Source organism: Python bivittatus, unplaced genomic scaffold (genome assembly GCF_059951505.1).
Source record: "Python bivittatus isolate LINGU-HERP-01145 unplaced genomic scaffold, Pbiv_v1 ctg000560_np1212, whole genome shotgun sequence".
Lineage (NCBI taxonomy): Eukaryota > Metazoa > Chordata > Lepidosauria > Squamata > Pythonidae > Python > Python bivittatus.
Genome location: NW_028277083.1, coordinates 6,931,389 through 6,958,124, shown reverse-complemented (window position 1 = coordinate 6,958,124; position 26,736 = coordinate 6,931,389). Strand labels below are relative to the sequence as shown.

General features: G+C 42.6%; 2 protein-coding genes across 3 annotated transcripts; one reads left to right on the top strand and one right to left on the bottom strand.

Annotated features, from left to right (window-relative positions):
* The first annotated feature begins 3,939 nt into the window (after positions 1-3,939).
* Positions 3,940-20,068, top strand: LOC103065469 (acyl-coenzyme A synthetase ACSM4, mitochondrial-like). The gene is made up of 15 exons (XM_025164633.2): positions 3,940-4,188; positions 5,394-5,565; positions 6,075-6,327; positions 8,104-8,314; positions 8,962-9,169; positions 11,379-11,522; positions 11,767-11,923; positions 12,411-12,490; positions 13,086-13,209; positions 13,660-13,740; positions 14,144-14,245; positions 15,617-15,744; positions 16,566-16,665; positions 18,048-18,167; positions 19,378-20,068. The coding sequence occupies exons 3-15, from the start codon at positions 6,124-6,126 to the stop codon at positions 19,462-19,464; spliced, it is 1,746 nt and encodes a 581-aa protein (XP_025020401.1). The 5' UTR covers positions 3,940-4,188; positions 5,394-5,565; positions 6,075-6,123; the 3' UTR covers positions 19,465-20,068.
* Positions 20,069-20,517: 449 nt separating this feature from the next.
* On the bottom strand, positions 20,518-25,928 carry THUMPD1 (THUMP domain 1 NAT10 acetyltransferase adaptor). 2 transcript variants are annotated; one of them, XM_088148099.1, is made up of 4 exons: positions 25,578-25,928; positions 24,687-24,879; positions 23,521-23,769; positions 20,518-22,905 (listed from the first exon to the last, which is right to left on the bottom strand). In XM_088148099.1, the coding sequence occupies exons 1-4, from the start codon at positions 25,797-25,799 to the stop codon at positions 22,607-22,609; spliced, it is 963 nt and encodes a 320-aa protein (XP_088004225.1). In that variant the 5' UTR covers positions 25,800-25,928; the 3' UTR covers positions 20,518-22,606. The 2 variants fall into 2 exon arrangements, with proteins under 2 accessions (XP_088004225.1, XP_007425041.1); XM_007424979.4 differs by lacking the exon at positions 25,578-25,928 and having other exon boundaries at positions 24,687-25,570.
* Positions 25,929-26,736: the final 808 nt, after the last annotated feature.

The window sequence follows — 26,736 nt, the reverse complement described above, 5'->3', positions numbered from 1 at the left end:
AAATTCCCATTGAATTTAGTAAAGTCTATTTACTACTTGTGAAGGAATGGTTTGATGAAGGCCGCACTTGGGGAGATAAGCATTCCCTTAGCTCCCAACAGGAGCATGGGAAGGTTAAGAAGATGAGACTGGCACCACCCTAAGGAATTCACGGTGTTTTGGCTTGCTGGCTTGGGAAGTTAGATTCAGTCTGGAGAGATTCTGTCTTGAGGTGGAAGCTAATAAACGCAACAGAACTGTATCTGCACTGTCTCGTGGAGTTCTTTGGGCTGAACCTGACACTACTCCTATTATTTCTCTGTTGGATACTGTCCACGTGGAGGAATAGCAGTGTTCCGCTTGTTGGTCACCTGGAATGATTATTCTTTAGCTTCAGTTTTTTTTTTTCCCCCAGGTCCATAAAGATAAAGCATGTGGACCATAAAATCCAATGAGCTTCAGTGAGATCCTGAATTTCAGTGCGGGATGTTATGAGCACATCCTAGTTCCTCCTTAAATTGCTCACAAAACAAAGGGTCCCCAATCTTTTTGACCTGGTAGGCACATCTGGAATTTGAGAGCATGTCCAGGTGACATCACAACGTAACTGCTGTGGGAGGTGGGGCCAGTCACAAAAATCTATTTACAAACTAGAAGGCAAAATAATGATTCATCTTCTCCTCTAGCTTCCCAAGATGGTCTCCATTACATCTATCTTTCTCTTTCTTTTTTTCCTGGGTACACATTTCCAGATCAAGTGCTGGGTTGCAGATACGCACCATTTTTTATGTACTAAAAATGCCTCTGTGGAACTTAGACGTAGTTATGAAGTAAAGGTTTTGCTAGAAGTTGATGCCCACTGGTTTTCTTCCCCCAAACCTGATGTTTTTTAAAAAATAGGATCTGGGGCTCGATGCTTGATGTGTTAGCTAAGTTTGAGAGTTTTTGACTCTCCTCAGTTCGGATTCAGTCTGGCAGAAGATCAGACATGAAAATACCAGCTGAGATTTTCAAGTTTTATTGAAAGCTTGCCAACAGAGTCAGCTGGGTCTCCCCTTAAGACAGAAAAGAAACCCGGTCACACCCAAAGAAGACGAGTTTATACATGTTTCTTAAAAAGAGGTACAGAAATTAAATGATTGGCTGAAATTGGCATAAGTCTTGGATCCTCCTTATTATTGGGGGAAACTTATCTTCCTGATGGCCTACTGGTTGCTAGTCAGAGTTCAGGGGCACCCCCCTCTGATCTTCTGAATTTTATTGTTTCCTAGAATGCAGATTGGGGTCACTTCCTCCCATATCTTTATGGCCTCGACACTTAAGGAGGCAGGATGTCTGCCTAAAGCCTTTCAACTAACAGAGATGAGGGAAATGTGTGAAGGTTCATGAACCTCAGTTTCCTTGTTATCCCTTTGGCTTTCAAATGTAAGAAAATAAAGGTGAAGGAAACTGAGAGCCCTTATTCATAAGGTTTCAGATGGACACCAAGAGAAGCATTGTGAGGTACCCTGGGGTCCTGTAGGTGCTGGATGTTTAATTTTTCTTCTAAAAAATGCTTTCATCCCCTACTACCACAGTTCTGAAACTGGTTTCAGGCTCAGCCCTAATATGAGAGAATTGCAGCTACCTTTCCAAAGATCTTTTGCATAGTCCCAGCAAAATATTCCAAATTCAACCTGGATTGTATTTAAATTTGAATCTGAGTTTTATTGATTAGTCAGTTGACCTTATCAATACAGCAATATATATATATATATATATATATATATATATATATATATATAAACAAAGCATAATCAGAACTATAAAAAGAATACATGAGACATATGCGTATATATGATTTCAGTACAAGGAGACAGTTATCAGATGAGAGAATCACCTTTACAGGATACCTCAATTTGTTCTATATAACGAGACCTTAGAGCCCCAGCCTTCAGTATAAATATGGCAGTTCTGCACACAATATATGCATTGGTGCCCTGGAGAAAATAAGACAGTCTAAAATTTGGGTCCCAGGGCTCTGTCCTTTCCAGTAACGGGGATAAATATTTTAGCCTGATGGATGCATATAATTGACAATTAAACAGGATATGAGAAATATTTTCGATGTCGGGTGAACCACATATACAGGTTCTTTCATGAAATGGAATATTATAGAAGTGTCCATATTTGGCCATTGAGTCCAACAGTTTGAATCTTGTTCTGGTAAAAGCCCTTCTTAAAAATTGAGGCAGACTCATAAATAGATATTTTTCGGGTTGAAAATTTATTTTGTTGGTAGCTAACCACCTTAAAGATCTATTTTTGGCTATAAGTTTCAAGTCGTTTTGGCCCTTATGTCCATAACTCTCTGCTTGAAAATTTCCCTTGCTTGGGGGACCCTAAGTAATAGGTGCTGAACAGAAAGCCCATAATGTGGAAAAGAGACATTCGACAAAACCAATTTGAAAGAATCATAGGAACATTTAACAATTAGGTGAGAAGACAGAGTATCGTTGAAGATCAGTTCCTGGGCTTGCCAGCCCAGCTCTGCCTTGACTAGAATTGCCAGGCCACCAGAGGCCCTCCCTTTGGTCTTAAATTGAGTCGCAAGGGTAAACCATGACCTGAAGCCTGTCAGATGAATCTGATCTTCCTCTGGGGACAGCCAAGTCTCCTGAAGAGCTATAAGGTCAAAACCTATCAGAAAACCTGTCAGGTCCCCATCCAAGACTCTTACTTTCCATCCAGCAATATTCCATGGCAATAGATGGAATTGGTCTGTGTGCTTAACATTTTCAGGAATAGGGAAAGAGGTCATGTGCACTTGGGGAGAGGCACAAGTGTTTTCCAGCCATTCCACATTGGTAATGTTGTCTAAAATTCCATCTGGATCAAAAAAGACACACTGATTCATTATGCGCCTGCCTTCTCTTTTACCGGGTTGCTGGTTGAACTCCAAGTGACGTTGTCAGTCAGCAGCCTATGGCAAAAATACATTTGTAGGCTGACCTGTTGGAGTAGTAGCAGAAACCAGAATGGGGTCGTCGGACAGGGGTTGACCTCCTTAGGACTCAGATCAGCTCCTGCACTGGAGCTTTCTTCTCATTGTACCATGGTGATGAAGCAGCCATTCAGGTCCTCTTGCCTGTTCGCCTCTGTTATAATGCTATCGCTTGCTGGGTCTGAATGCAGAGAAATTTTATCAGGGGTCTCAAAAAGGGTGTTTTTTTCTATCTGCATTCGGGGTAATAAGATCTATTAAGAGTTTCGCTGTCTTACGTATGGTTTCTAGCAGATCTTTCAAGTCCTATTAATAATGCCCACTTGCTCAGAGTCAGGCAAAGTGCAGAAGGAGTTAATCGAGCTTGACTCCAAAAGCTCTACCGAACGCTGATGAGTGGGAGGCATGGAGTGGGGTTTTTTTTACTGCTGCTTCTCAAGGACAGGGAGGGGGCTAGCATCCTTAGAAATAACAGCTTTATAGTTGCTGCAATTAGGTTTGGAAGGAATGACACTCTTTTTACTAGAACAGGCTACCAGAGCTCTGACTCCCTCCTCGTTGAACACTCGAATAGGATAGATCTCAAACCTACTCAAGAAAGGCTTCCTTTTAAACATACTTGCTATGATGGGCTAATTAAAAGTCAGCAAAATATATTTAAAATCCCTCCCAGAAGGAAGCCACTCAACTCTCGGTAGATCCACCAGCTGCCTTTCGCAGTGGAGAGGTTGGCTGAGGGAAGCAGCAGCTGTGTTTCTGGATCTCCACTTTCCCTTATTAACTCTTATTTGAAATTTGTAAAGTGATCTGATTCCGCTGTAAGTAACAATTATGATGTATGTGCCTTTTATCCAGAACTTCTTGGAAAGGAGAAACTTGCTTGGCAAGCGCCTCTGAATGTTGGTCATGTGGCGAGTCTACTGCACTTTTAGTCAAATCCAAATTAGTGTCCATCTTTCAGTCAACAGATCGTGCAAGTGACTCTTTTATCGAGTCCACTTTGTTGCTGACAATAGCGAAGAGGTCAAATATTGAAAGCACTGTTTGTGCCATCAGAAGGTGTTGCCTAGATATAACATCGGTGAAGTTTTTATTTTGTAATTCCTCTCCCCTGTGTTGCATCAGTCCCTCAGCAGCAGAGCAAATAGCTGCAGATCGAAGAGGGGAAGACTTCCCAGGGATAGAAGCAGAGATGGCCAAAAGTTGTGAACTTTCTACCTCTGCTTGTAAGTCCCATTCCAGGGGGTCAAATCTATTAAGAAGGCTGGGGATGGGGATAGGACTTTGTTCCTTATAGCTGTTGGCTGATAGTTTTTCAGGAAGTCATCCATTTTGAGTTGATTGATAGAGTGATGTGTTGTGTTTGAAGCAGAATGAGAGCGCTGCCTTTTAGATTCCTTACGTGAAGGAAGTTCTTCTGTCTTTAATTGCTTGGCTGACTTTAGAGTAGAAAAAGATCCCGGGCTGCTGCCATATCTTTTCTTTCTCTTTCCCATGTTGTTTTCCTTAGCTGATTTTCAAAGTAACGAATAACACTCTCTTCGTCTTCATCGGCAGGCGCCCAGAGCTATTTGGTTCCAGAATCCAACATCTAAAATCCTAATCTTATCTAATCCTTATTCTAAAATTCTAAGTGTCTTAAAACTAAATAAAATAAAAGCCTAATCCACCAGAGAGAGGAGCTAAAAAACTACTAAAAAACTAGCTAGGCTATTTATAAAATGAATAGTACATATAAAATATCTTAGGGTTAGGGTTAGGGTTAGGGTTAGGGTTAGGGCTAGGGCTAGGGCTAGGGCTAGGGCTAGGGTTAGAGTTAGAAAAGCTGCTGCTCTGTCGCCATCTTAGCTCCTCCTGAATCTGGATTGTAGAGTGACCCTGTTTGGATTAGTGTCCAATTTCCTAAACTTAACTCCTGTCTGGCTTCATTAAGTCATAAAGTTGGGGTGCGGGAAAATTCTCCTCTTCTTTGAAAAAGAAAGCCAAAATCTCTGCAAAGATTATTTTTAGAGAACATTTCTTAGATTGTTTTCCTTTCATGCTTAGTCCCTAGAGTAGAAAAAGAGTGGATTACTCTCATTTTTCCTATGGCTGTTCCTCCCAACCAGAACAATACGCAAATATACCAGAATGATGTTGTGTTCTAGAACAATGCAAAGAGATGGCCAGGCGATTGGATCTTACTGCTTATAGTCATTGTAAGAACCACAACCCTTCCCCTAATTAAATAGGGAAATTTGTATTCTCATTGCTAAAGCCAAGTTTCTTCTCCTGTTGAAGAAGGTTTGTGAAATGTTCCTCCACCATGCCCACCCCTCTTGGAGAGATTATATGACTTGTCACCTGCACAGAATTAATCCTGATGCAATGATACTCTTATCCTTTCCTTTTCACTGTTTTGCCTTTTTTAAAAATGGCGGTGTAATTGGAGAAATAAAAAACCATGTTCCCATGAACGGATAATCCCTTCTGCTGAAAGCCATCTATTGCGCAAATAAAACTCTTCTGCATTTTTGAAAGCAGAGGAGGTGGCATTTCCAACCACCGGTGGAAGCTTCTGATAGACAAATTAAACAGAGCTTGCCCTGTCTGATCATTTGCAGGTAAGAACAACCACATTATTTTATTTGCCATTTTTATCATTCAATTTCTTCCCCCCTTTGCAACGTATTCCACAATTTGTTATCTGTCCTCGCAAGAGTACTGTGAAGAAACTTGCAGAATTTTGGCTTTCCAGGGTCTCTTTGTGGCCATCTTAGATGTGAATTTATGTGTGATTTATTTCTTTGAAATAATTCTATGGAAGAGGGATAGATTTGAAGAGAGGGGAAGGAACCTAGAATAAGCAATACATTGCCCAATGTTACTACCATGGTGGTAGCGTGTGCCTTATCTCAGCTAGTTTATCTCAATGGGTTTGGGCCAATAGTTTATGAATTGCATTGGCTTTGCCCCTTAAATGAAGTTATTTTCTGGACCGTGCCTGCTGATAAACATCCCTGACAGTTTTAGATGGAGAAGAATCAACACGCAACTCCCCATCCAGCTTAGATTTTCTTTCACATGCTATATGTGATGATGACTTCATTTCCATTCACTTCCTTCCCTGAAGAGCCAGCTGCAAGCTACCGTGTGGTCTTCACCATCGCCGCCGTCCCACCATGAAAATATTATTAATCAAACGTGAGTTGCTGAAGCCCATCTTGAGCAGCAAACCACTTAGTGGATCATTCCTTCAAGCCGGGAGGACATTTACTTCTCTCAATCTTTCCGAGTATGAAGCCATTAATCAGGGTGAAAAGGAGGTGCCAAAGTACTTTAATTTTGCAAACGACGTGCTGGATAAATGGTCCAAAATTGAAAAGGTAAGTTTTCTTCCAAGGAATATAGGGGCAATTTCTTGACCGATGTGCACGTCCCCATATCCCATTTTTTCTTCAAATAATTAAAGGGGAGTGAGACATCGTACCAGATTGAGACCCAATCTTTTTGCCCACCTCAGAATTTAAGCAAATCATGTAGCCTTTCAAAAAATATTAAGAGAGGGGCACCACAGAAGAAAATATCATTCAGGACTCCATTCCCTTGTACAGTTCAAGAACAGAAACTTCTAACTTGGGCAAATGCACATTTGGAAATTATAATTATAATTCGCATCTCAGCACTTACCTGGTAAACTGCATGCCGGCTTTCTCTTCTGTCCAGATGAGACTTCTTCTTGGGACCTTTTATCTTAATTTTTTGAATTAACTTTATTGGGTTTTTTAAAGTAAGAAAAGCAAAATGTAAATAAGAAAGAGATTGACAAGGATGATAAACTAAATTCAAAAATGTCAAAAGTAACATTGGTATAGTTCTGTGCATTCAAATTTCTTGCATCAGTTTAGAACTTTAAATCATGATTAAAATGAAATTGGTACTGCATACGATGATTAACCGCAAAATCCAGTGTGATATGAATCATAAATCAAAATAAGAGATTACAATCATTTCTAAGAATTCTACCCCTGCTTAGCAAATAAGACAAAAACATAGATATTAAAGCCTATGTTAAAACAAGCCCAAACATTATCATTCATATATGTATGTATGTATGTATATATATATATGTATGTATGTATGTATGTATGTATATGTGTGTGTGTATATATGTATGTATGTATGTGTGTGTGTGTGTGTGTGTGTGTATATATATATATATATACACATATACATACATAAAATCTCAAACAGAGCGCACATAATTTCCTCACCATTATTATGCAAGGCTTTAATTTAGAGATTTAATTGGAAGCTGATTCAACTTCAAATGACTCTCCAAAGTGGATAAGAAAGCTTAACTTAACTATTAAATCATCCTCAAATCATGTCAGTGTCTCTAAAAGGAGTCGTGATGCGCACCAAAGCCTTTTTTCCAATTCGATTTGAAAAGTCACTTCAACCTGGCTTATGTCTCGAGTCAAAGCGTTGAATGGAATCTGCTTGATTCTCCAGATAGATTCAGATGAGTGATCTGAATCGAATCAACAGTTCAAAGTGGAGTGGCATTGACCTGCTCACCTCCAGCATCCCTACCTCCGGGGCGGCTGTTATTGTCATTCTATAGCTTTCGTTTCCTACTGCTTCATGATACATGTCGTTTTTAAATACGCAAGATTCAAGCACAAAGAAACCCTGAACGTTTGTCATTGTAGGCTGCAGCGGTCCATCTGTTAAAAAATCCTCATTTTGTAAATTGGCATTACCTTTGGGGACGATTTTAAAGAAACATGGGTAGCATACACGTAATGGAGGAGAAGAAAATAAAAACTGGACCCTGAAAACCCACTCCCTGTTCTCTAGAGATTTTTATGTTTCTAAAATATCTTTCCCCAATCTTCCCCAACCTTCCAGATGTGTGAACTTCAACTTCCAGAGCTCCCAAGCCAACGATGATCCACATGTCTGGAGGACAAAGCTGTTCTGAGATTTTACTAGGCCCAGCCTGCCTTTCTCTAGTTTCCTTTCTAACCATAAGGACGAGAGACGTAACTTTTTGCTGACCATCCCAACTGAGAAGCCTTCTTCTTCTATTGGCTGGTAGAGCTTCTTTAATATGGCGGAGGAAACAATAAGCATTGTCTCTAACTATTGTTTTGCAGGATGGAGGGAGACCATTTCACCCAGCTCTCTGGTGGATAGATGGCAAAGGAGGAGAAGTGAAATGGAATTTTGAAAAATTGGGCTTCGTCTCCAGGAAGGCAGCCAACGTACTCATGGGCCCTTGTGGCCTGCAGAGAGGAGACCGGGTGATTCTCATTCTGCCTCGGGTCCCCGAGTGGTGGATGTTGATTGTGGCATGCATTAGGGCAGGTAAAAAACACCTAGACATAGGAAGATCTGTTCAGGCCTCCCTGGCAATGACTTCCACCCTTGAAACAACAGACGGTTTAAGGGATAGACCTTCCACATCCAGAGGAGATGTCTCTCTTAATACCAGTTGCTGTAGGCAACAAAGAAAGGAGCACTATGGCCTTTAGCTTCTGGTCTTTGCTAGAGAACTGATGGGCCACTACAGCGGCAAAATAGAACCACCAGATTTAGAAGGTGTGAATCCTGAATACCAGTTGATAGGCAATGGGCCTAAGAAGAAATGCAATGGTATGGCTAGCTAATTTTAGGCTGGTCTTACAGGTTTCGTAAAGGGTAGGCTTCTTTACATGGACAGGTCTATGCCAGTATTATCAAGTATGTAGCACTGCTGTATTGGGGGAGGGGGGCATCTTAGAAGGATCTTGGACTGAGATGGATGGAATTCTACCTTCATTTGTGTCACTGCCTCCAATGTCCTGCCTCCAGGCTTCCCAAAAGTCAAAATGATGGATTCAGGAACGATGACCCAGAAACTCATCTTCCATTCTTGCTCCTTTTGGATGGAACAATGTAGCATCCAAAGTTCTTTGTGAATCAGCAAAGTTCTAAGAACATCCTCAAATTTAAGTATTTATTGATCCTACCAGGGATCATTTCCATCCCAGGGACCCCACAGCTGACAGCCAGAGATATCCAGTACAGGCTCCAAGTTTCCAAAGCCAAGGGCATCATCACAAATGATTTGTTGGCCCCTGTGGTGGAGACCATCTCATCATCATGTCCCTTTCTGCAAACCAAGCTGTTGATCTCTGAAGGCAGGCGAGAGGGATGGCAAAACTTCAAGGAGCTATTTGGGTAAGTAGCAAAGATTTGATGAGTAGCCCGCAGCACATTGCACAGGACAGATAGGGTATATGTTGGGGAGGGCAGGCACTCGGTAACCATTACCTTTTAGAAGGTAGCAACTCATCAGTCACTCTTGGCTAAATGACCATCCAGAGGGCAGATGCAATGAAGCTCCCCATCCAGAGGGACAGACAAATTGAAATTGGTAGCCATTTTAATTCCTGAGCCATTTGAATGTTAATGTCCTCCAATAATCAAAGTTTCAAGAAAATAATGTAAGATTTGGGGCTTAATGGTCTCATAGTTAGTAAGAGGTGCATAACTTGAGTTCCTCTATGTGCCAGATTACCTTGATGTAACCAAAGCAGATGGGAACTTTGGAATTCTGTGATTTCTTTTTTCTAAACCACCCATTTTTATACAATGTTTTCAATAGCATGAAAAATTGATCTTCTGGGCATTTCGATTTTTACTGTTGCCACCCAGAACCTGAAAAGATTACCCATCTCTGTCTTACTGAGGATCTTCCCCCATACTTCATGAAGTCTAGTTATGGGATGGTAGAAGGTTTGCTTTTTTCCGCCAAACCAGACAGATTATTTTAGTTACAACAAATGTTCTTGAGAGAAGACAAAGTATGGAGTAATACGTATTCCTTTACATGCATGAAATTATTATTAGAATGCTAAGTGAGTCTGAAGGCCCTTGTGTGGGTTTGGCTGAAGGCCACCTTGGAAGTTTTGCCCCAGGTTTCTACCCTGATGGAGCCAGTGTGGTGTAGTTGTTAAGTGTGAAATTGGGACCAAGGAGAGGCAGGTTCAAATCCCCACTTTACTCCTTGGATCTGGATCAGTCTTTCTCACCCAACGTACTTCCCAGGGTTGCTGTTAGGGGGGTAACATGAAGATTTTTGTTTTTTATGCCTTCAAGTCAGTCTTGACTCCTGGCAACTGCCTGGACAAGTCCCTGTAGTTTTCTTGGCAAGATTTCAGAAGTGGTTTGCCATTGCCTCCTTCTTCCTAGGGCTGAGAGGGAGTGACTAGCCCAAGGTCACCCAGCTGGCTTTGTGCCCAGGGTGGGACTAGAATTCATGGTCTCCCGGTTTCTAGCCTGACGCCTTAATTACGACACCAAACTGTCTCTCTAAGATGAAGACAGATCCCCTTAAACTCTTTGGGACAGGATGGGATAGAATTCTAACAAAACAAAGGCCAAAACAGTGCTCTGGAGTACTATGATTGATTGATTACGTGCCATCAAGTCATTGTTGACTCTTAGCAACCATACAGATAGATTTTCTCCAGGACAATCTCTCCCTAACCTGGTCCTTCAGCATTTCCAACGGTGCACCCATCACCACTGTAACTGAGTCTACCCACCCTGTTGCTGGTTGTCCTCTTCTTCTCTTTCCTTCCATCTTTCCCACCATCAGAACCTTCTCCAGAAAGGTAGGTCTTTGTATAATGTGTCTGAAGGAGGATAATTTGAGCCTGGGAGTACTATGAGAAATAGGGAAATGGACCTAGCAAGGGTATATATGCTCACAGGCCTGAGAAGGGACAGGTGAGAACTCTGAAGTGGAGTCTATATTCCAGCAATCTGAGAATGTAACTGACTGTTCAAACCAGTTCTGAAGGATATGTGATGTGTAGCTGTTTCCATCCCTGGAGCTCAGCTTCTCCATGCAACAGCGAGTGATAGAAATGTAAATTATGAATGAAATGTTAAAGACAGCAATTTTGTAAAGCAATCATTCCGAAATCTATTTCCAAGGGAGAAAAAAACAAGCTACAAAAGACGCTTTCAATGGGGCTGCTTTTTAAATATTGTTAAAATAAAATAAGCAGGCACTTAGAACAAACAACACAGATCCTTTGTATTGCCGAGTGCCATTTTCCACAATCATTATGTGCCCGAGAGGTATTTAAGTCTGCAAATCTAACGCCTAACTGGGAGTAATTCCCAACACATTTAGTGAGATTTTCTTTCAAGTCAGCATACATTAGACTTGGCTGCAAAATTGTGGCCTGTGATTACTTATGCCAGACTGGCAGTATTACAGTGAACCATGAGATGGCCAACAATGAAGATAAAAAGGCTCTTCAGGAGTGGTGTGATCAGTTAGTCAGTTAATCTGTTTAATCCGTTTTCACTCTTGAAAGTGAGAAGGGTGAACCTTTCTGTTCACTGCTGCTCCCCTTCCTTGTATTTATTTCAGGGCAGCTTCTTCCAGCCACAACTGTGTTCAAACCCAGAGTGATGAACCAATGACTATATTCTTCACAAGTGGAACCACAGGTTCTCCAAAGATGGTTGAGCACTCTCAAACCAGCTTAGCCCTGGGCCTGGCATTATCGGGAAGGTATTCTTCTTCATATCCTTGCATGTGTCAGACTTGATCACAGCCAACCAGATCACTGTCTAGTCAACCTCTTGGGGTTTCACACAACGCCTTTGGAGAAGTGATAGCCCCAGGTGACAATTGCAAGTAAAGAACTGGGGACAGGATGAACCCTATAGAAAATTTAGGGCCACATAAAATTATGTGAGATCTTTTTTGTTTGAAGAGAATCCAGAGTCCCACCCAGAATGTCTGTGCCTCACAGGTACTGGTTGGACCTGAAACCTTCAGATGTCATATGGAACATGTCTGATACTGGCTGGGTGAAGGCGTCTCTGGGGAGTGTCTTTGCTCCTTGGCTTCGAGGCACCAGTGTCTTCATACACAGCATGCCACAGTTTGATCCAAAGGAGGTTCTAAATGTAAGAACTATACATCCCATCTTTGGGGGAATATATTTTGACCTTTGACACCTTCTGCAACCAACTCCCTCCTTGGTCCATCTCTCTGCTCATTTAGAAATGAACATGCCATTGTATTTTTATGAAACCCAAAGTGAACAGCAGTATCCAGAGATTTTTTTTAATGGGTCAGACTAGGCATGACATCTAGGATGCTCCTGGCTCTGAATGAACTCAAATCTTGACCATTATCCCTGCTGTTCATTTCTCATTCCTTCCTGAGCTCCAGTTTGCATGATTGCCCACAGACCTTCACTTTCCAACTCCCATTATCTTTGGCCTTTAGCCAAACTTTAGACTTTGTACTGCTGGGAGTTGTAGGTCAGCATCATCCAGAGAGTGATAGCTTCCCCAACCTTTAACTCAGAAGGGCAGCTTTAAAGAAAGTGGAAGATGTTGCTCCATCATTTCATATCTGTTTCTTCCCCTTCCTTTTTTCTCTCTCTAGACACTTTCCAGGTACCCAGTGACTACACTGTGTAGTGCCCCAACAGCCTACCGCATGCTGGTGCAGCAGGATCTTACCAGGTACCTGGTTATCAATTAACCCGTCTGCATAAACGATTGACTGGTCAGTTGTGAGACCAAAAGAGTCTGTGTAACTAAAACCTTCAAGGAGTTTGCTACCTACTGGGTGTTATCAACACAGGGCAGAATGCTCAGCTTGCTCTCTTCTAGGTGCAGTGGACTTTCTCTGCAAGGCTGTAGTCCTGCAACTCTATACATCATTGCTTTCAGGATCTCTTGAACCCTGACTTTGTCCCTCTTCAGGAAAACATGAATTGCCATTTGTACAATGCCATTTTCCCACTGCATTTTTTATTTTGTGTTCCTTCCTTAACTGAGGAAGATGAATAATCTGAGGATAATCCAGTCTGAAAACAACCCCAGAACTAATTTAAAATAGCCATGAAATCTATACAGGCCCTGACGGACAGACACAGAGCTGCCAACCAGCTAAAATTTGCAGGATAGGCTCTTGGCGCACACAGCTTTGTCTAGCAACACCACCCACTGCTGTCCCCTCTCAGAATTTGCAGGCAGCCACTGCGCCCTGCTTAATGACAGAGGCTCTGAATGACTGTAGAAACCAAACCTGTTTCTTCTTTTTCTCTGCATAAAGCTACACATTCAAGAAACTGTCCCACTGCTTGACTGGAGGGGAGCCGTTGAACCCAGAAGTGATGTCCCATTGGAAAAAACAGACGGGATTGCAAATCTACGAAGGCTACGGGCAAACTGAAGTCGTACGTGCATGTTCATAAAAGCACCTTTCCCTTAACCAGGAGAGTTAAGGATCCAGTGGCTGAAGGTGGCTAAATTTAGGGTTGAGATTTTACAGACGTTATTTTTAATGGCTGAGTGTGAACGCAGTCCATTTTATTAGTTCATTTATGGTATTGTCTGAACCAAGAAACTAGGTTAATTTATTAAGCAGGGAAAGTCTGTTGTGCGACCCCAGCTATAGGGTAGAGGTGCCAGCTGGGGGCCATGGGGCTGTATGATAAAAAATACAGTTTGGAAGCACGCTCAAGGTATCAAAAAAGAGAATAGTGCTTTCTATCATAGAATGGTAATTCAATGACTGGGGAATTCCCACTGAAGGTATAGATATTTTATAGATCATTAAACCAAACATTTAAAAAGAAGTGCAATTCCAGGAAACTCTCATGAGTATTCAAAATTGTTTGTTGCAGGGAATAATAACGATAAACGAGAAAGGGAAGTCAATTAAACCAGGCTCCATGGGGACAGCAGCTCCACCTTACGATGTTCAGGTAGGACCATTCACCTACCCGGTGGGTCAGGTGAGATCAAGAACAGAAGGCCTGTTTGGTAGGAAAAGAAAACCCTTGTATTTATGGGGGGGGGGTGGCTTTTCTTCTTAGCCTCACCACCAACTTTAACGGATACCAAACAAAAAATGGTAAGTAGGATCAGACCTGGATAGGACTTGGGTGGGAGACCACCAGGAGATCACAGGATTGAAAGCCAATCTGGGATAGACAAAAAAAAAAAAAAAAAAAGGAAAATATTCCAGAATAAGGTGATGGGAAACCCACTTCTCTGTTCTTGCCAAGCAAATTATAAGGTTGTGCCCCCAAAGTCACCAGGAATTGAGTTCCTTTGCTTTTACTTAACCATAACTCTTCCTTCACCCCTGTGTTTGCTGTTTTCTAGATTATAGATGAAGATGGTAAGATTTTGCCCTGTGGAGAGGAAGGAGACATTACTATTAGGATACAATCCAAACGCCCCTTTAGCTTCTTCTCTCGCTATGTGGTAAGCACTGAACCAGGGAGTCCTCTTCATCCATCAGAAGGTTCCAAGGAAGCTGTGTGTCAGCTTCACGGGGTAATCCAGATAGGCATCACAACCAGATGAGCTAATTCTACCTTATTGTAAAGCTACATGAACAGATTCTTGCAAGTTTGAACGTACAATTCTCCCCCCGTCTCCTTTACAGCCCGAGAAACTAGGGAGAGTCTCTTCTGAGCTTCTTGCCCCACCCACTGTCCAGCTGTGGGCTATGCTGTCTCTTATCTGACCATTCCCTTGGCAGCATCTCTTGGCCTGTCTCCTAAGGTCTTTCCCACATACCATTACAGGTTATTAGTTTCTTTCCTCATTGTGCAGAAACTGTGGGAAGAGAAGCCCCAACATCCTGGAGACCACCACACTGAGGAGAGTTGCTGTCAACTCATGGGCAGTGGGCCATGGGCAACTTGGGGTTCTCAGGCTGCATGCAAGACCCCACTTCCCATTTGTGATCCTCGCCATCCTGCAACAGGTTTCCCCGAATGCAATGGCATAATTTTTAGGGGGGGGCCAAGTTGTCCTGGTTTCTCTGTCAACATGTAGGATGCAAATAGGAGAAGAAGGCCCCTGCTTGCACTGCCATGCTTAAAACCTCCAGGGCATTGCAAAACTTAGTTTGAAATCGTGCCAGTAGAATCTGGCCATTTTGGTGCTGAAAATGAGCAGCATAATCTTCAGACATTATCACTTGGGACAGGGGATTAAAGGAAGAGATAAAGTGGCTGTCCTCTCAGAGATCCTGCCTCCTCATACTGAACCCCCCAAATGTTGAAAAACGGGAGGAAAAAATGTCTTCTGACCTTCCCTTGACATCACCGGGACCCAAGCAGCAAACTGAGTCCCTCAGACATTGCCCATCTCTGCTGTAAGGAGAAATTCAAGCGCGGCCTTCCCTACACTCTTTAGCACTGGGGTTTCCCACAGGGTGTTAAGCCATGGTTTGTTGAACAAACCATAGTCACCTGGTTCATGTGTCACACTAAGCCATGAATCATAGTTTGCCAGGTACAACAGCTGGGTTGACACAGACAGACATTTCGTAGAAATAACTCAGACAAGCCAAAAACAAACGCACCACGAGAACAACGTAGTGTGATACGCCAATCCAAATCCAGCCAAAATGGCACACCTGTTTTTTCAGGAGCAAAACTTTCAGGTGAGCCTTCATCTCCTTGACTTAATTACCATGGAAGTAATAGAAATATTAGCCCTAACTGAATTATGGACCCTGGGGAAAGAAGATTTAGCCTTTTTCCCAATTCTGCACATTTCGACCACAATCATCTTTTCCCATATTTTGAATTAATACACAGACATTATTTGGTTCATGTCCAGGACCAGCCAGAAAAAACCCAAGCAACTGTCCGGGGAAACTTCTACATCACTGGTGACCGCGGCCGGATGGACGAAGACGGGTATTTGTGGTTTATTGGAAGGTCTGATGACGTCATCATCTCCTCTGGGTTGGTCCATTTCAACATGCATTACAAAAACTGTGAGGGTGGGAAAGCTTCACAAAATCATCATTATCATCACCTGGGCCAAGTCCAGCTCGGTCCTGAAAAACCCTGCTGTTGATCATTGGTTTCCTTCAGTTGTAAATCTTGGCCAACTCCATCTTGGTCATGGTGACTTCTGCTAAACCCCACCTAGCTGAGCAGGGCAAAATCAAGGAACCCAGAATTAGTCAGAGATCCAATAGAATGAAGGGTAAATCAAAAATCTTGGAGAGGGCAAAGAAATGGCCAACCCTTATTGATTAGTGATCTCATTAAGGTGGAGTCTCTTTGATGATGTGAAACGTTTCTTCCCAGTTCCTTGCCATGTGGACCGAGTTGCTAAGATAAACAACTAACAGTCTCCCCTCCAATCTTTTGGTTGTTTATTTCTAACTTTCTTTCGTTCCTCATTTGTTTTTCAATTTCCAGTCTTGGTTTTGGGATCTCTTTTCCATCTAAGTCAGTGTTTCTCAACTTGGCAACTTTAAGATGCGTGGACTTCAACTCCCAGAATTCCCCAGCCAGCATGGCTGGCTGGGGAATTCTGGGAGTTGAAGTCCACGCATCTTAAAGTTGCCAAGTTGAGAAACACTGACCTAAGTAGATCCAGTCTTCCTTAGCTTTTTGAGCTCAACCAAGGTCAGGTAGGAGCAGCCCTGGAGCTAGGCTGTTGAACTGTAATTATATTTAAATATACACATTTTGCTTTTGTTCTGCCAAATGCCACTCCTACACCAAAAGTCATACACTCCATGTATACAATAATTTGGCTCCTTCTTCCCCAGATATCGTATTGGGCCTTTTGAAATAGAAAGTGCTTTGATTGAACATCCAGCAGTGGTCGAATCAGCTGTTGTCAGCAGCCCGGATACGGTCAGAGGGGAGGTAATGAAACTTTCCTATCAATCTGCAAATCAGGTTTCCTGCTTAGGCGCTACTAGAAAATGAAAAAAGTTGAATACAGAGGTAGTATTTCTGCTGATTTTAATGCACCAGGTGCTTGCTTCTTTTTATATATTTTATATAAATATTTTATAAATTATTCAAATTATATAAATATTATAAAACATTGTAATATATAGATAATATATTAATATATTTTATAATTTATTTTAATATAATTTATATTTATATTTATGTATAATATTTATAATTTATATATATATATATATATAATATTACATATTATATCAATATTATATACATGTTTTATATTTATTTTTATATTTATTTTGCTTACTTGCTTGAAAAGCTGTGCACACCCACCTTCTGTGGTTTGCAAACCATGGCTTATGGTGAATGAACCCAAATGTGACTGATTCAAAAAGCTATGCTTAAGGAAACAATTTCTTAACCTGTTGCCCAAATGGAGTCTTGGATTTTGTATCTTTTAAATAGATATTGGACATGTAGCAACCACCACAGAGAAGTGGCCTCTAGGCCAGCAAACCAAGGTGATGCCTGGTGCTGGGTGTCTCCAGGGCCGTGACTTTCCCTTCCCCTAATTCTTTACCTTAAACCAGGATTGGACAGGACTCCATTTGAGAGAGATGGCTACTGTCTCTCTGAACCCACAGACACCTTTAAATTAAACCCCATTTATTTATGCTGACTTTGAGCATTGCAACATATTGAACCACATCATCTTAGGCTTGACTTCTACAGGATTCTCTGTAGTCAGAAGCCCCACTGCGTTCAAGACTTAGCCACGTGTGTAAATTAGCTCTTTAGGATGCACTCTTAATTTACAACTTCATTTGTGTCTAAAAACAAGCATCATTCCGTCTAGCGAATTTCCAATCCTATGCCTTACTTACAAGCGTGCCTTGCTGAGCGCAATAGGACATCCTTCTGAGCAGAGTTGCATGTGGTTATTAGTTATACAGGCCTCTGGCTGTACCTAAAATAAACTTTGTAGCACACTGAGGCAAATACCTTCTTTTGAACCCAATATACGCTGTGTCAGGCTTCTCTCGACAACTTGAACTCGAAATAGGCACAAGGACGCAAGAATTCCTGGTAAGTGTATTTATTCCAGGAAAGTTAATGAAACCATTATGAAAGAATTCCAATGACTGCTATGTTCCAAACGCAAGCCCCGTTTAGAGTGAAATCAAGCTCTTACACTTCTTTTTCCTGTCTGCATGGTATCTATTGAGTTCGAAGACCCGCTGTTTTGGGTGGGAGGAACGATGTCTACCTTTCTCTTGTTTTCATGCAGTCTGACCTCCTGAAAACTAGCTTTTCCAGGCTGTTTTGTTTTCCAGGTGGTAAAAGCATTTGTGGTTTTGTCCCCCGACTTCATCTCATACGACCCAGAGAAATTAACACGGGAGCTGCAAGACCACGTCAAGAAAGTGACAGCACCGTACAAGTACCCACGAAAGGTGAGTGTTGTAACAGCTTGACCCTGAATAATACAGAAGCTGGCTCTGAAGGGGGAGCAGTTTCCATGAAAGAGCACTGTGGCCTTTGCAGTCCATCAGCACTTTGGCTGCAAGAGTAAGCTATAGTGAAGAGTGGAATTTTGCATAATTTAACCAGAGAACAGCAAAACTCTGGTTTAGCCGATAAGTTAAGAGAGGTGACTTGCAGGTTATTCAGCCTTGGAACCAAGATTGCAGAGACCTATTTATGCATGGTGAGGTTTTATAAGGCCTTGTACACTGAAAATACTGTATATACAGAATAGATTCTACTTACCCATAGTAGCTTTGTGGGAGAAAAGTCTGCAATACCTCTGCCAGATTAGTTATCAAACTGGTATCACTGCAAAGGAAAGATGGCGTCATCTCCTTCAGCAAAAACTATTGCATAATTACTACTGTAAAACTGGATCCCATTGCAAAGAAATCTTCCTTCCTTTTTAAATTCTTTTTCTTCATTTAATAGATGTTTAAAAGCACAACCCAGAAAAATGAAAACCAAATATATTTTACGAGCTGTATAAACCTGAGTAAAAATTTCAAGGGAACGTTAGAGGAGTGCTCTATAGAAAAATGATCTAAACCATGATTAAAGTCAAGTCGATATTCAGTCATTAACAGAAGAAGCCAGCATAATAATGGGCGTAAACCAGCTTTGTTTCTTCAGCTGTTCGGGCATCATGAAATGGTCCACAGGGGCTTGAAGAAGAGCGTTCGCAGCAGCCTGAAAAGTTAATGTAAAGTTTTGAACTAGTTTTTAAAATGTAGGGGCAGGTTTGAGTTTTAAGGAGCAAACTAAGAAATAAGCCCCAGAGATATCGACTGCATCAAAGAGGTCTTCAAAAAGGGAGCTGGTTTTTCCGGTCTCAGGGATGTTTTAACGAACAAAATGAACGAGAAAGATTAGGCACATTTTGGAGAAACCCATGAGTATGTGAGGTGGAACCTCCAATTGCAAAAAAGTATTCTGCTAAAAAAGAAAAACATTGTTAGGAAATGGATGTAGCCATGCTGGCTGGAGATTATGGAATTTGAACCCCAACGTTCTGTTGGAAAAGCCCTTTTTCTTTTCCAGTTTCACTCCTTGAGTAGCTAGAGAACTTACTCCAATCTCCCCAACTTTAGAAGGAAGTAGATATGATTTTTCTTTTTCTTTTTTTAATTTCATAAGGTGGAATTTGTACGAGAGCTGCCCAAAACCATCAGTGGCAAAATCAGAAGGAACCAACTGCGAAAACAGGAGTGGGGTCAAGTTTAGTTCTGCGTCGACCTCTCGATCTCGCCGCCATTCGGAGCGAGGTCAGCCGGCAGATCTCTGCAGAGATGAAATTAGATTTGAAAAGCTGAAAGCCGAGCAGCCGCCTGGGTCTGGTTAAGCGTGCGGGTCCCGAGGAGCACTCCGGTTGCTAAAAGAAAATAGGCAAATCAATTCCAGAGAACCTCATTTTCTGAGCAGACTGTTTTTGTCTTCGGCTGACACCACACTCCTAGCCAAGGCTGTTCTGGAGGAAAGCATTTACTCCCTCGCTTAACACTTTTTTCTTAATTTCTGCAAACCTCTGGGTTTTCCAAAGGATATCATTATTCCCCCTTTGGTTTCTAAGTGGTTTAAAAAAAAAAACTTTCCACCTGCATTTGTTAGAACCTTAAGATTCCTTTTGGCATGGCAATCAGCATTTGCTCTGTGTTTCCAGCAAAGCTGCAAACAACTCTCTCTCCACCTTCTCTAAGACCTTTCATTTTATTTACGGACGCAGATCAATAAAACACAATACAATCTTTAAAATACAGAAACGCCACAATCTTGAATTTTGTCTGTCCTAGATAGCCTCTTGCAAATGGTTACGGCTGGCGTTAAGTCGCAAAACAGGATATCTTATGCACAAATAAATGAAAATTTCTTAGTCTAAGGTAGGCTGCTGGTTCACCTTGCTAGATGTCTTAACTAATCAAGTAACTCAAAGTTTCTACATTCAAAACACCTTGTTTTTGACCGCAAACTGGACTCTCTCAATTACTTTGGACGGGCGTTGAGGTCACAACACTCCCAAATCTATCAAAACTGTCCATTTGGCCATCGAAACATGCCGGCTGGGGAATTCCAGGGGTTGAAGTCCACACATTTTAAAAGTTGCCAAGTTTGAAATACACTGCTCTAGATTCTCCTATCCTTTCTGTGGATATATAGGAGATTTTAATCCTACAAAGCAGATACTCTTGGGCAGTTGCTGCGGATAGTAGTAGGCGAGTAAATGAGCCAACACTGATCTGTTGCTTTGCATGCTGATTTTAAAAGGCACAATTGCTCCCATCAAGGCTGATCATTTATTTTCACACATCGAGTCTCGATTTTACAAAAGGCAGGGCAGTAAAATAAAAAAAAGAACATGTGTTAGCCAATCTGTTCCAAACCAAAACAAGGTCAGTTTAATAGAAAACAATGTACAAAAAAGGAACACCACATACAAACTGGAGAATATTATACCCCTGCAAAAGATTTTATGCTGTGAACATTTATTTTCAGACAAGAAATTCCTCACAGAGAAACAAAAGTTAAACTTGCTCTGGTTTTTTTAAAGGCAGTAAGGGCGAATGTTAGCAGACTCCCTCATTTCCTCTCCCTGACATTCAAACAATAATTATGAGTTTGGAGCATTAACATCTCTTTCTAACGATGTAGCTGCAAATAGGGCATTTTTAACAAAATAAATATTTTTCCCCAAAGCCCCACTCGGTTAACATTTTACAATTTGCTTGAGATTGTGTCTCTACAAGTAAACCCATGAACGCTCTCATACGCTCGATCTTCACCTGATGCTAAAAGAGCCGCAGGAGGAACCTGAAAATCTTCGCTGATCAGAAGCAGCACCAGAGGACTACTCTGCCTATTCTCGTAGATTGAACAGCATCTGGCAGGATAGAAGTAAAATTTCTGGCCAGAGAAAGCAGCTGAGAGAAGGGGCCAGATCCCCAGGACCACAGAGATGCCTGCTCAATGGGGGTGGGACATACAGGGCTTCTCTTCTCAAGCGATGCTAGACTTCGCATGAGGATGCTGGCCCATTAACTAGAAAACTGCTGGACGATGATCACATGAAATCTGGCAGTAAACAGCTCCCATAATTTACTTGGGAAAACTAGGATTTGGAAACACAAAGCTGTTGAGGATGAAGAGAGTTAACAACTGCCTTCCAAAACTATAAGCCAATAGGCCATGTAGCCTTGTTATCTCTCTACTCCTGAACGAGAAAGTGGGGGGGGGGCAATCATGATGATCAGCACAAAACAGAAAAGGTAAATTTTAAAACAACCATTCATGGGCCAACTTTTCTCCTCTATTATCAGCTACTTCTACTCTCAACTCCAGTCATGGTTTAGGGACTATCCACTCTGCCTGCCATCCACCCCGGCTGCATTTTTGCTCGGTAAATTTGAAAAGCCAAAGCATGGCTCAACGCCACAACTGAAAAAAAATGTTTTCATCCTTTCGCCAAGGACAGAACTCATACAGGGCACTGGGTCGGGGATAGGCTAGCCACAGTGTCAGCCACTAGCCAGAGGGTGAGCCACGATTATCTATTTTGCATGTAACACTAATCCCTAAGGAATGGATTCACGCCTCGTGCAAAGTGCGAAAAGCAACACATCATGGTTTGTAAAATGAATTGGGGTAGGCCTTTTTCATGTAAACAGGATCAGCCATTATCAAGATGGGGCCAACCAATGTTATCTGGCTATAAACCACTATGTCATCGATGTTCAGGTGTGGATTGGAACCCCAACTCCAGTAGCAAATGGAGCATTTAAATATTACTTTAACCCAGCAAGGACCAGACTTCAGGCTTGCTGAAATCGAAAAGGGGATAATGGTTTTACGGGCATTTCCATTTCATGGCTCTCAGCAGAACTTTACAAGGAAAACTTCCACTGGGTGGGAGTTGGCTTGGATGCTTACTGGCAAAGCAGGTTTGGAAGCAGGGCTCGTTTCCCGGTTCCTGCTCACTCTGACACATCCAATTCTAATGTAATAGCAGTTGCCCAACAAATCAGGGTATTGGGGGATCGTCCAGAGCAGATTTGGGAAAAATGGGGTGGGGAGGGAGGAAAACAAGGGGTTCCTTGAATGAAAACTCACTCATGCATAAGGCAAGATGACACTCTATGGGTTGGGAAAGTCGTGGCCTGCGTCGTTCAGCTGGAGCCCCCAAGGATAACGACTGCAAACAAGGCAAGAATGGTGGGGAAGATTGTCTGAGGCATAGCCTTGAGCCAAACTGTGCTTTAGCCAAGTCACCTAGAGTCTTAAAAGACCTTTTAAAAAAACAGACACCGACCACTGACTTAACAGCCAGCCCCCCTACAGATTTTCTTTTTTCTTCTCAGCTATTTCATTCAGGGTCCTAGTCCTCATGATTGTCGTTAGAGGTGGTCTCGGTCTTGTCTTTGTGCTCGTTTTGGTTTTCCCTCTGGGCTTCAGATGGTTTGGCTCCTGACGAGTCGTCCTCTTGGGATCCTTTGGAAACCCCTGGCTGCCCCTCGGTTTTGCTTTTCACCACCTCCTGAAGATTGTACTTTCGGAAGAGAACGTAGTCCTTAACCACACTCAAGCAGCAGATGTTCTTTATGATCTCCACCACAATGGTGAATTCGGGGTTACTCAGGTCAACCTTGTTTTCTGGGTTGAGATGGCCCACTATGCCTGCAAGGCGAAGATGAAAAGAAGGCAAGAAAATGTTGCCTTAATTTAATTTAATTTAATTTAATTTAATAAAATTAAAGGAATCTTTTTCTTTTTTTGTAACATGTTCTAATTTCTTATCTAGTCTTTAGTTTGTCAGTCTTGCTTTTTTTCCTCTGGTTCTATTGTTGAGTATCTTTAAAAAGGGGAAAAAAGAAGAATGGGAAGGACATCTCCTACTAGTCAGAAGTAAAAAGCAGTATTGCACCACAGTGGCTAAGACGGACGCCCAGGCTAAACGGTCAGCTCATCCACAAATTCACAATTTGGCTTTTAGCAAGCCACTGCGGCCTCCCTTTCGGCCACTGATCACCAAGGTGACAATAAGGTTAAACCCAACAGAACGGGACCCAAATCATGATAGATGTTTCAGTATTAAGTATCTCATCCTTCCACCCAAGGAGTTGGTTGCAGACTGAGGCTACAATCCCATTCAGATCTACCAGACAGTATATTTTAATTTCAGCTGTCTCCTGTCATTATGAGCAGCAGTATCAGGGGGCGTGGGTGGGTGGGAGACCTACCCTAAGAGAAAGCAATCACAGTTTGCCGTTTTGCTCAGCCTTCCCCGCTTACCTGCCAGTTCTTTTATGACTTCTTCCCGGCTCAGGTGGCTGTTATTTCGCGCCTTGTAAACAATCTGAAAAGTGCCCTTCTTGGGGCTTTTAAACCAAGATTCAAAAAAGGTCTCTGAGTATCGCTTCATCTCCTCTAGGAAGGCTTTGCAGGTGCCCGAAACAGGCAGCATGCGCAAGATAACCCTGGTTTTCTTCTTTTTGGTGGCATGCATGTCTTTTAGAATGTGGTGCACCAATTTCTCGGGTTCTGCAAGGAGGACACAAACATGAGTGTTCAAAGGGAGGATGTTTTTCAGGGAGAAGCACAGGCCTACGTAGAAGCACAACCCTTTGACATAAAAAAGACCTATTCATAAATCTAACAAGAGAATGCTCTGTAGCAGGAGAAGAAATCTGGCACTGATTTGCAAGACAACACAATCAGGGAAAACACACAGTTCACGAACATCATGAATGAAAGTTACAGTGCTTAGAAAGACAACGCTGAAGATTGGACTACGGAGTATTCTTCATCCTTGGCATTCTCTCTGAGTGGACTTCAACTCTCAGAGTTCCTCAGCCAGCATGATTATTGGATTGAAAAAAAAACTATAAACTGCTTCTGAAGAGAGAGGGAAATCCTTACAAAAGTAATATTCCCAGACCTTACAAAATTAACCGTAACAGCCATTCAACAATGGAACAGACTGTATAGTAGGTGGTGGAGTATCCTCCTTGCAGCTATTTAAACAGGAGTTGGACGGTCATCTATCTAAAAGGTAATAGTAGCAGTTTTCTTTTACAAGTTTAAGATACAGGTAGTCCTTGTTTAGTGACTACCTCACTTAATGACCATTCACAGTTACAACAGTGATGAAAAAGCAACTTTATGACCAATCCTCACATTTATGACATTCACAGGTCTGTAAAGCAAAGGAAAGCTGAAAGAAGATCATAAGCACAGTCGCGGTTTCACTTAGCGATGACCACTTCATTTAACGGCCGAGTTGCCGGCCCCAATTGTGGTCAATAAACGAAGACTATCTGTCATTGGCTTTATTTTAGATTGTTGTTTATTGTTCTTTTGTATGTCATTTGAACTCCTTTGGGGAGGGTGGTGTATAAATAAAATTAGGAATAAAACAAATAATAATCATTTTATTGACAAACTCCTTGCACACATACCAACACCCAGCGTTCGAATAAAAACCACGTTGTTGGCACCACTCTCCACTGACTGGAACCGACGCTGCTTCTGTTCCGTGGAGGTTCGAATCTGATCCACTTCTTTTTTCAAAGCTGCTTCTGCATCATCTTCATCCTCATTCTCTTCTTCTTCCTCATTCCCCGAGAGCCTGCCCTCCTCTCGCTCTGCAAACTTGGCACACGCGTTCACAAAGCATTTGAAAAAGTACATATTACCTGGAACATGTTTACCTCTTGAGCCCATGGAAAAATGCCCATCCAGCTTGTCACAAACAAGTAGAAAAACAGGCCATTTGGGATTTGGATATTTTAGGGTTTCAACTCCTAGCAGCCTCAGTCTGCTTGGCCAAAGGCAAAGAGGTTGGAAAAGCGATTTTCCAAAATAGTTGCACGAGATTGTACCCATCATTCTCTCTCAGCCTTACCTACATCACAGGGTTGTTGTTACTGAGAACACTGGGGAGGGAGCACGATGAGCTCCCAAACCAAAGGAGAGGTATAAATCTTCCAAGTAAATTAATTATTTATATTATTTATTATTTAAATCCATTTAAGACAAAGTATTAAAATAAATGAATTGAAATGAATTGTTAAAATAGATTTCTTAAAATAAGTTACCACAATAAATGACTCCGAATAAATTATTTAAATTTAAATTAATTATTTGAACTTTATCCCTTTTCCCCACCACGGGGCTCTGCAGAAGTCGTGGGACTACATTTCCCAGAATCCCCACCGGCCCTTCACGGAGTGGGAATCCTGGGAGTTGTGGTCCCAGTCTTCCGGGAGGCCCCGCACGATCCCGGAGCGGCCCCGGGAGAGGCAGGCGGGCAGGCAGGCGGCCGCCCGGCCAGCGTCCCCGGGACTCACCTGCTCCGGCCCGTAGAGCTGCTCGCCGTACTCGCCCAGCAGGCTGTAGGCTTCGGCCACGCACTTGCGCTCGTTCATGTTGCAAGTGATCAGGATGCCGCACATGCCGGCCTCCAGCTGGCGCCACCCGCCAGGCCGGGCCCGCTTGGCCGCCTGCACGTACTGCGCTTTGGGCGGCCGCCGCTTGCGAGAGGCCGAGGCCGCCGCCTCCACGGCAGCCATGGGGAGGCAGCGGGCCGCGGCTGGCGCAGGCGCAGCAGGACGCCGCAACGCGGAGGGCGGGCCTTGATGGCGTCATCCCACCGCGCCCGAGGTGGGAAAAAGACCGCGGAGATATGAAAATGTAGAGGGCAGCTCTGATCTCAACTCTGTCGATTGCGAGTTCGTGCGCGGCGATAGAGCTGGGCTGCAAAAGTTGGAGAGAGGATTCTTCGTTGTGGTGCTTCCAGATAGCGGCCGTCCGGATTTCTGCCGTCCAGATCTGATGTGGGACAGACAGATATGCATTGCATTGCATTGCACAGAAACCAACACAGATACGCACCCAACATACAAATGCCAAAAATAAATGCCAAGGGGCACACCTGCAATAAATTTAAGCAAGGATGAACTTACTCAGACAGACGTGGGCGCTCGGATACAGACCCGTGGATACACCCCCATAGGGGTGCCCAAACTACCTAACTTTATAGTTACCACTCAGGCAGTAATTAATAGTATGGTTAAAGTATAACTCAGGCAGAAATTCTTCAGGTAGATCTATCAGAAATGTGTGTCACTATGTGCTTAGGCTTATCTGCCAGCTTCTATTTATTTTTATTTATTTTATTTATTTATTTAGAGGCTCAAAACACTGGTTGCTCATAGACAGAGCAGTCGCCCAAGACTCAAGGTCTAGACCAGTGTTGTCCAAACTTGGCCACTTTAAGAGGAGTGGACTTCAACTCCCAGAATTCCCCAGCCAGCATGGCTGGCTGGGGAATTCTGGGAGTTGAAGTCCACTCCTCTTAAAGTGGCCAAGTTTGGACAACACTGGTCTAGACAGACCAATCTGAGCACAGCCTGGATTGACTACAGGAAAGCCTATGACTCAATGCCACGCCCATGGATCTGTGAATGCCTGGCACTATACAAAGTCAACAGGACACTAAGGACCTTC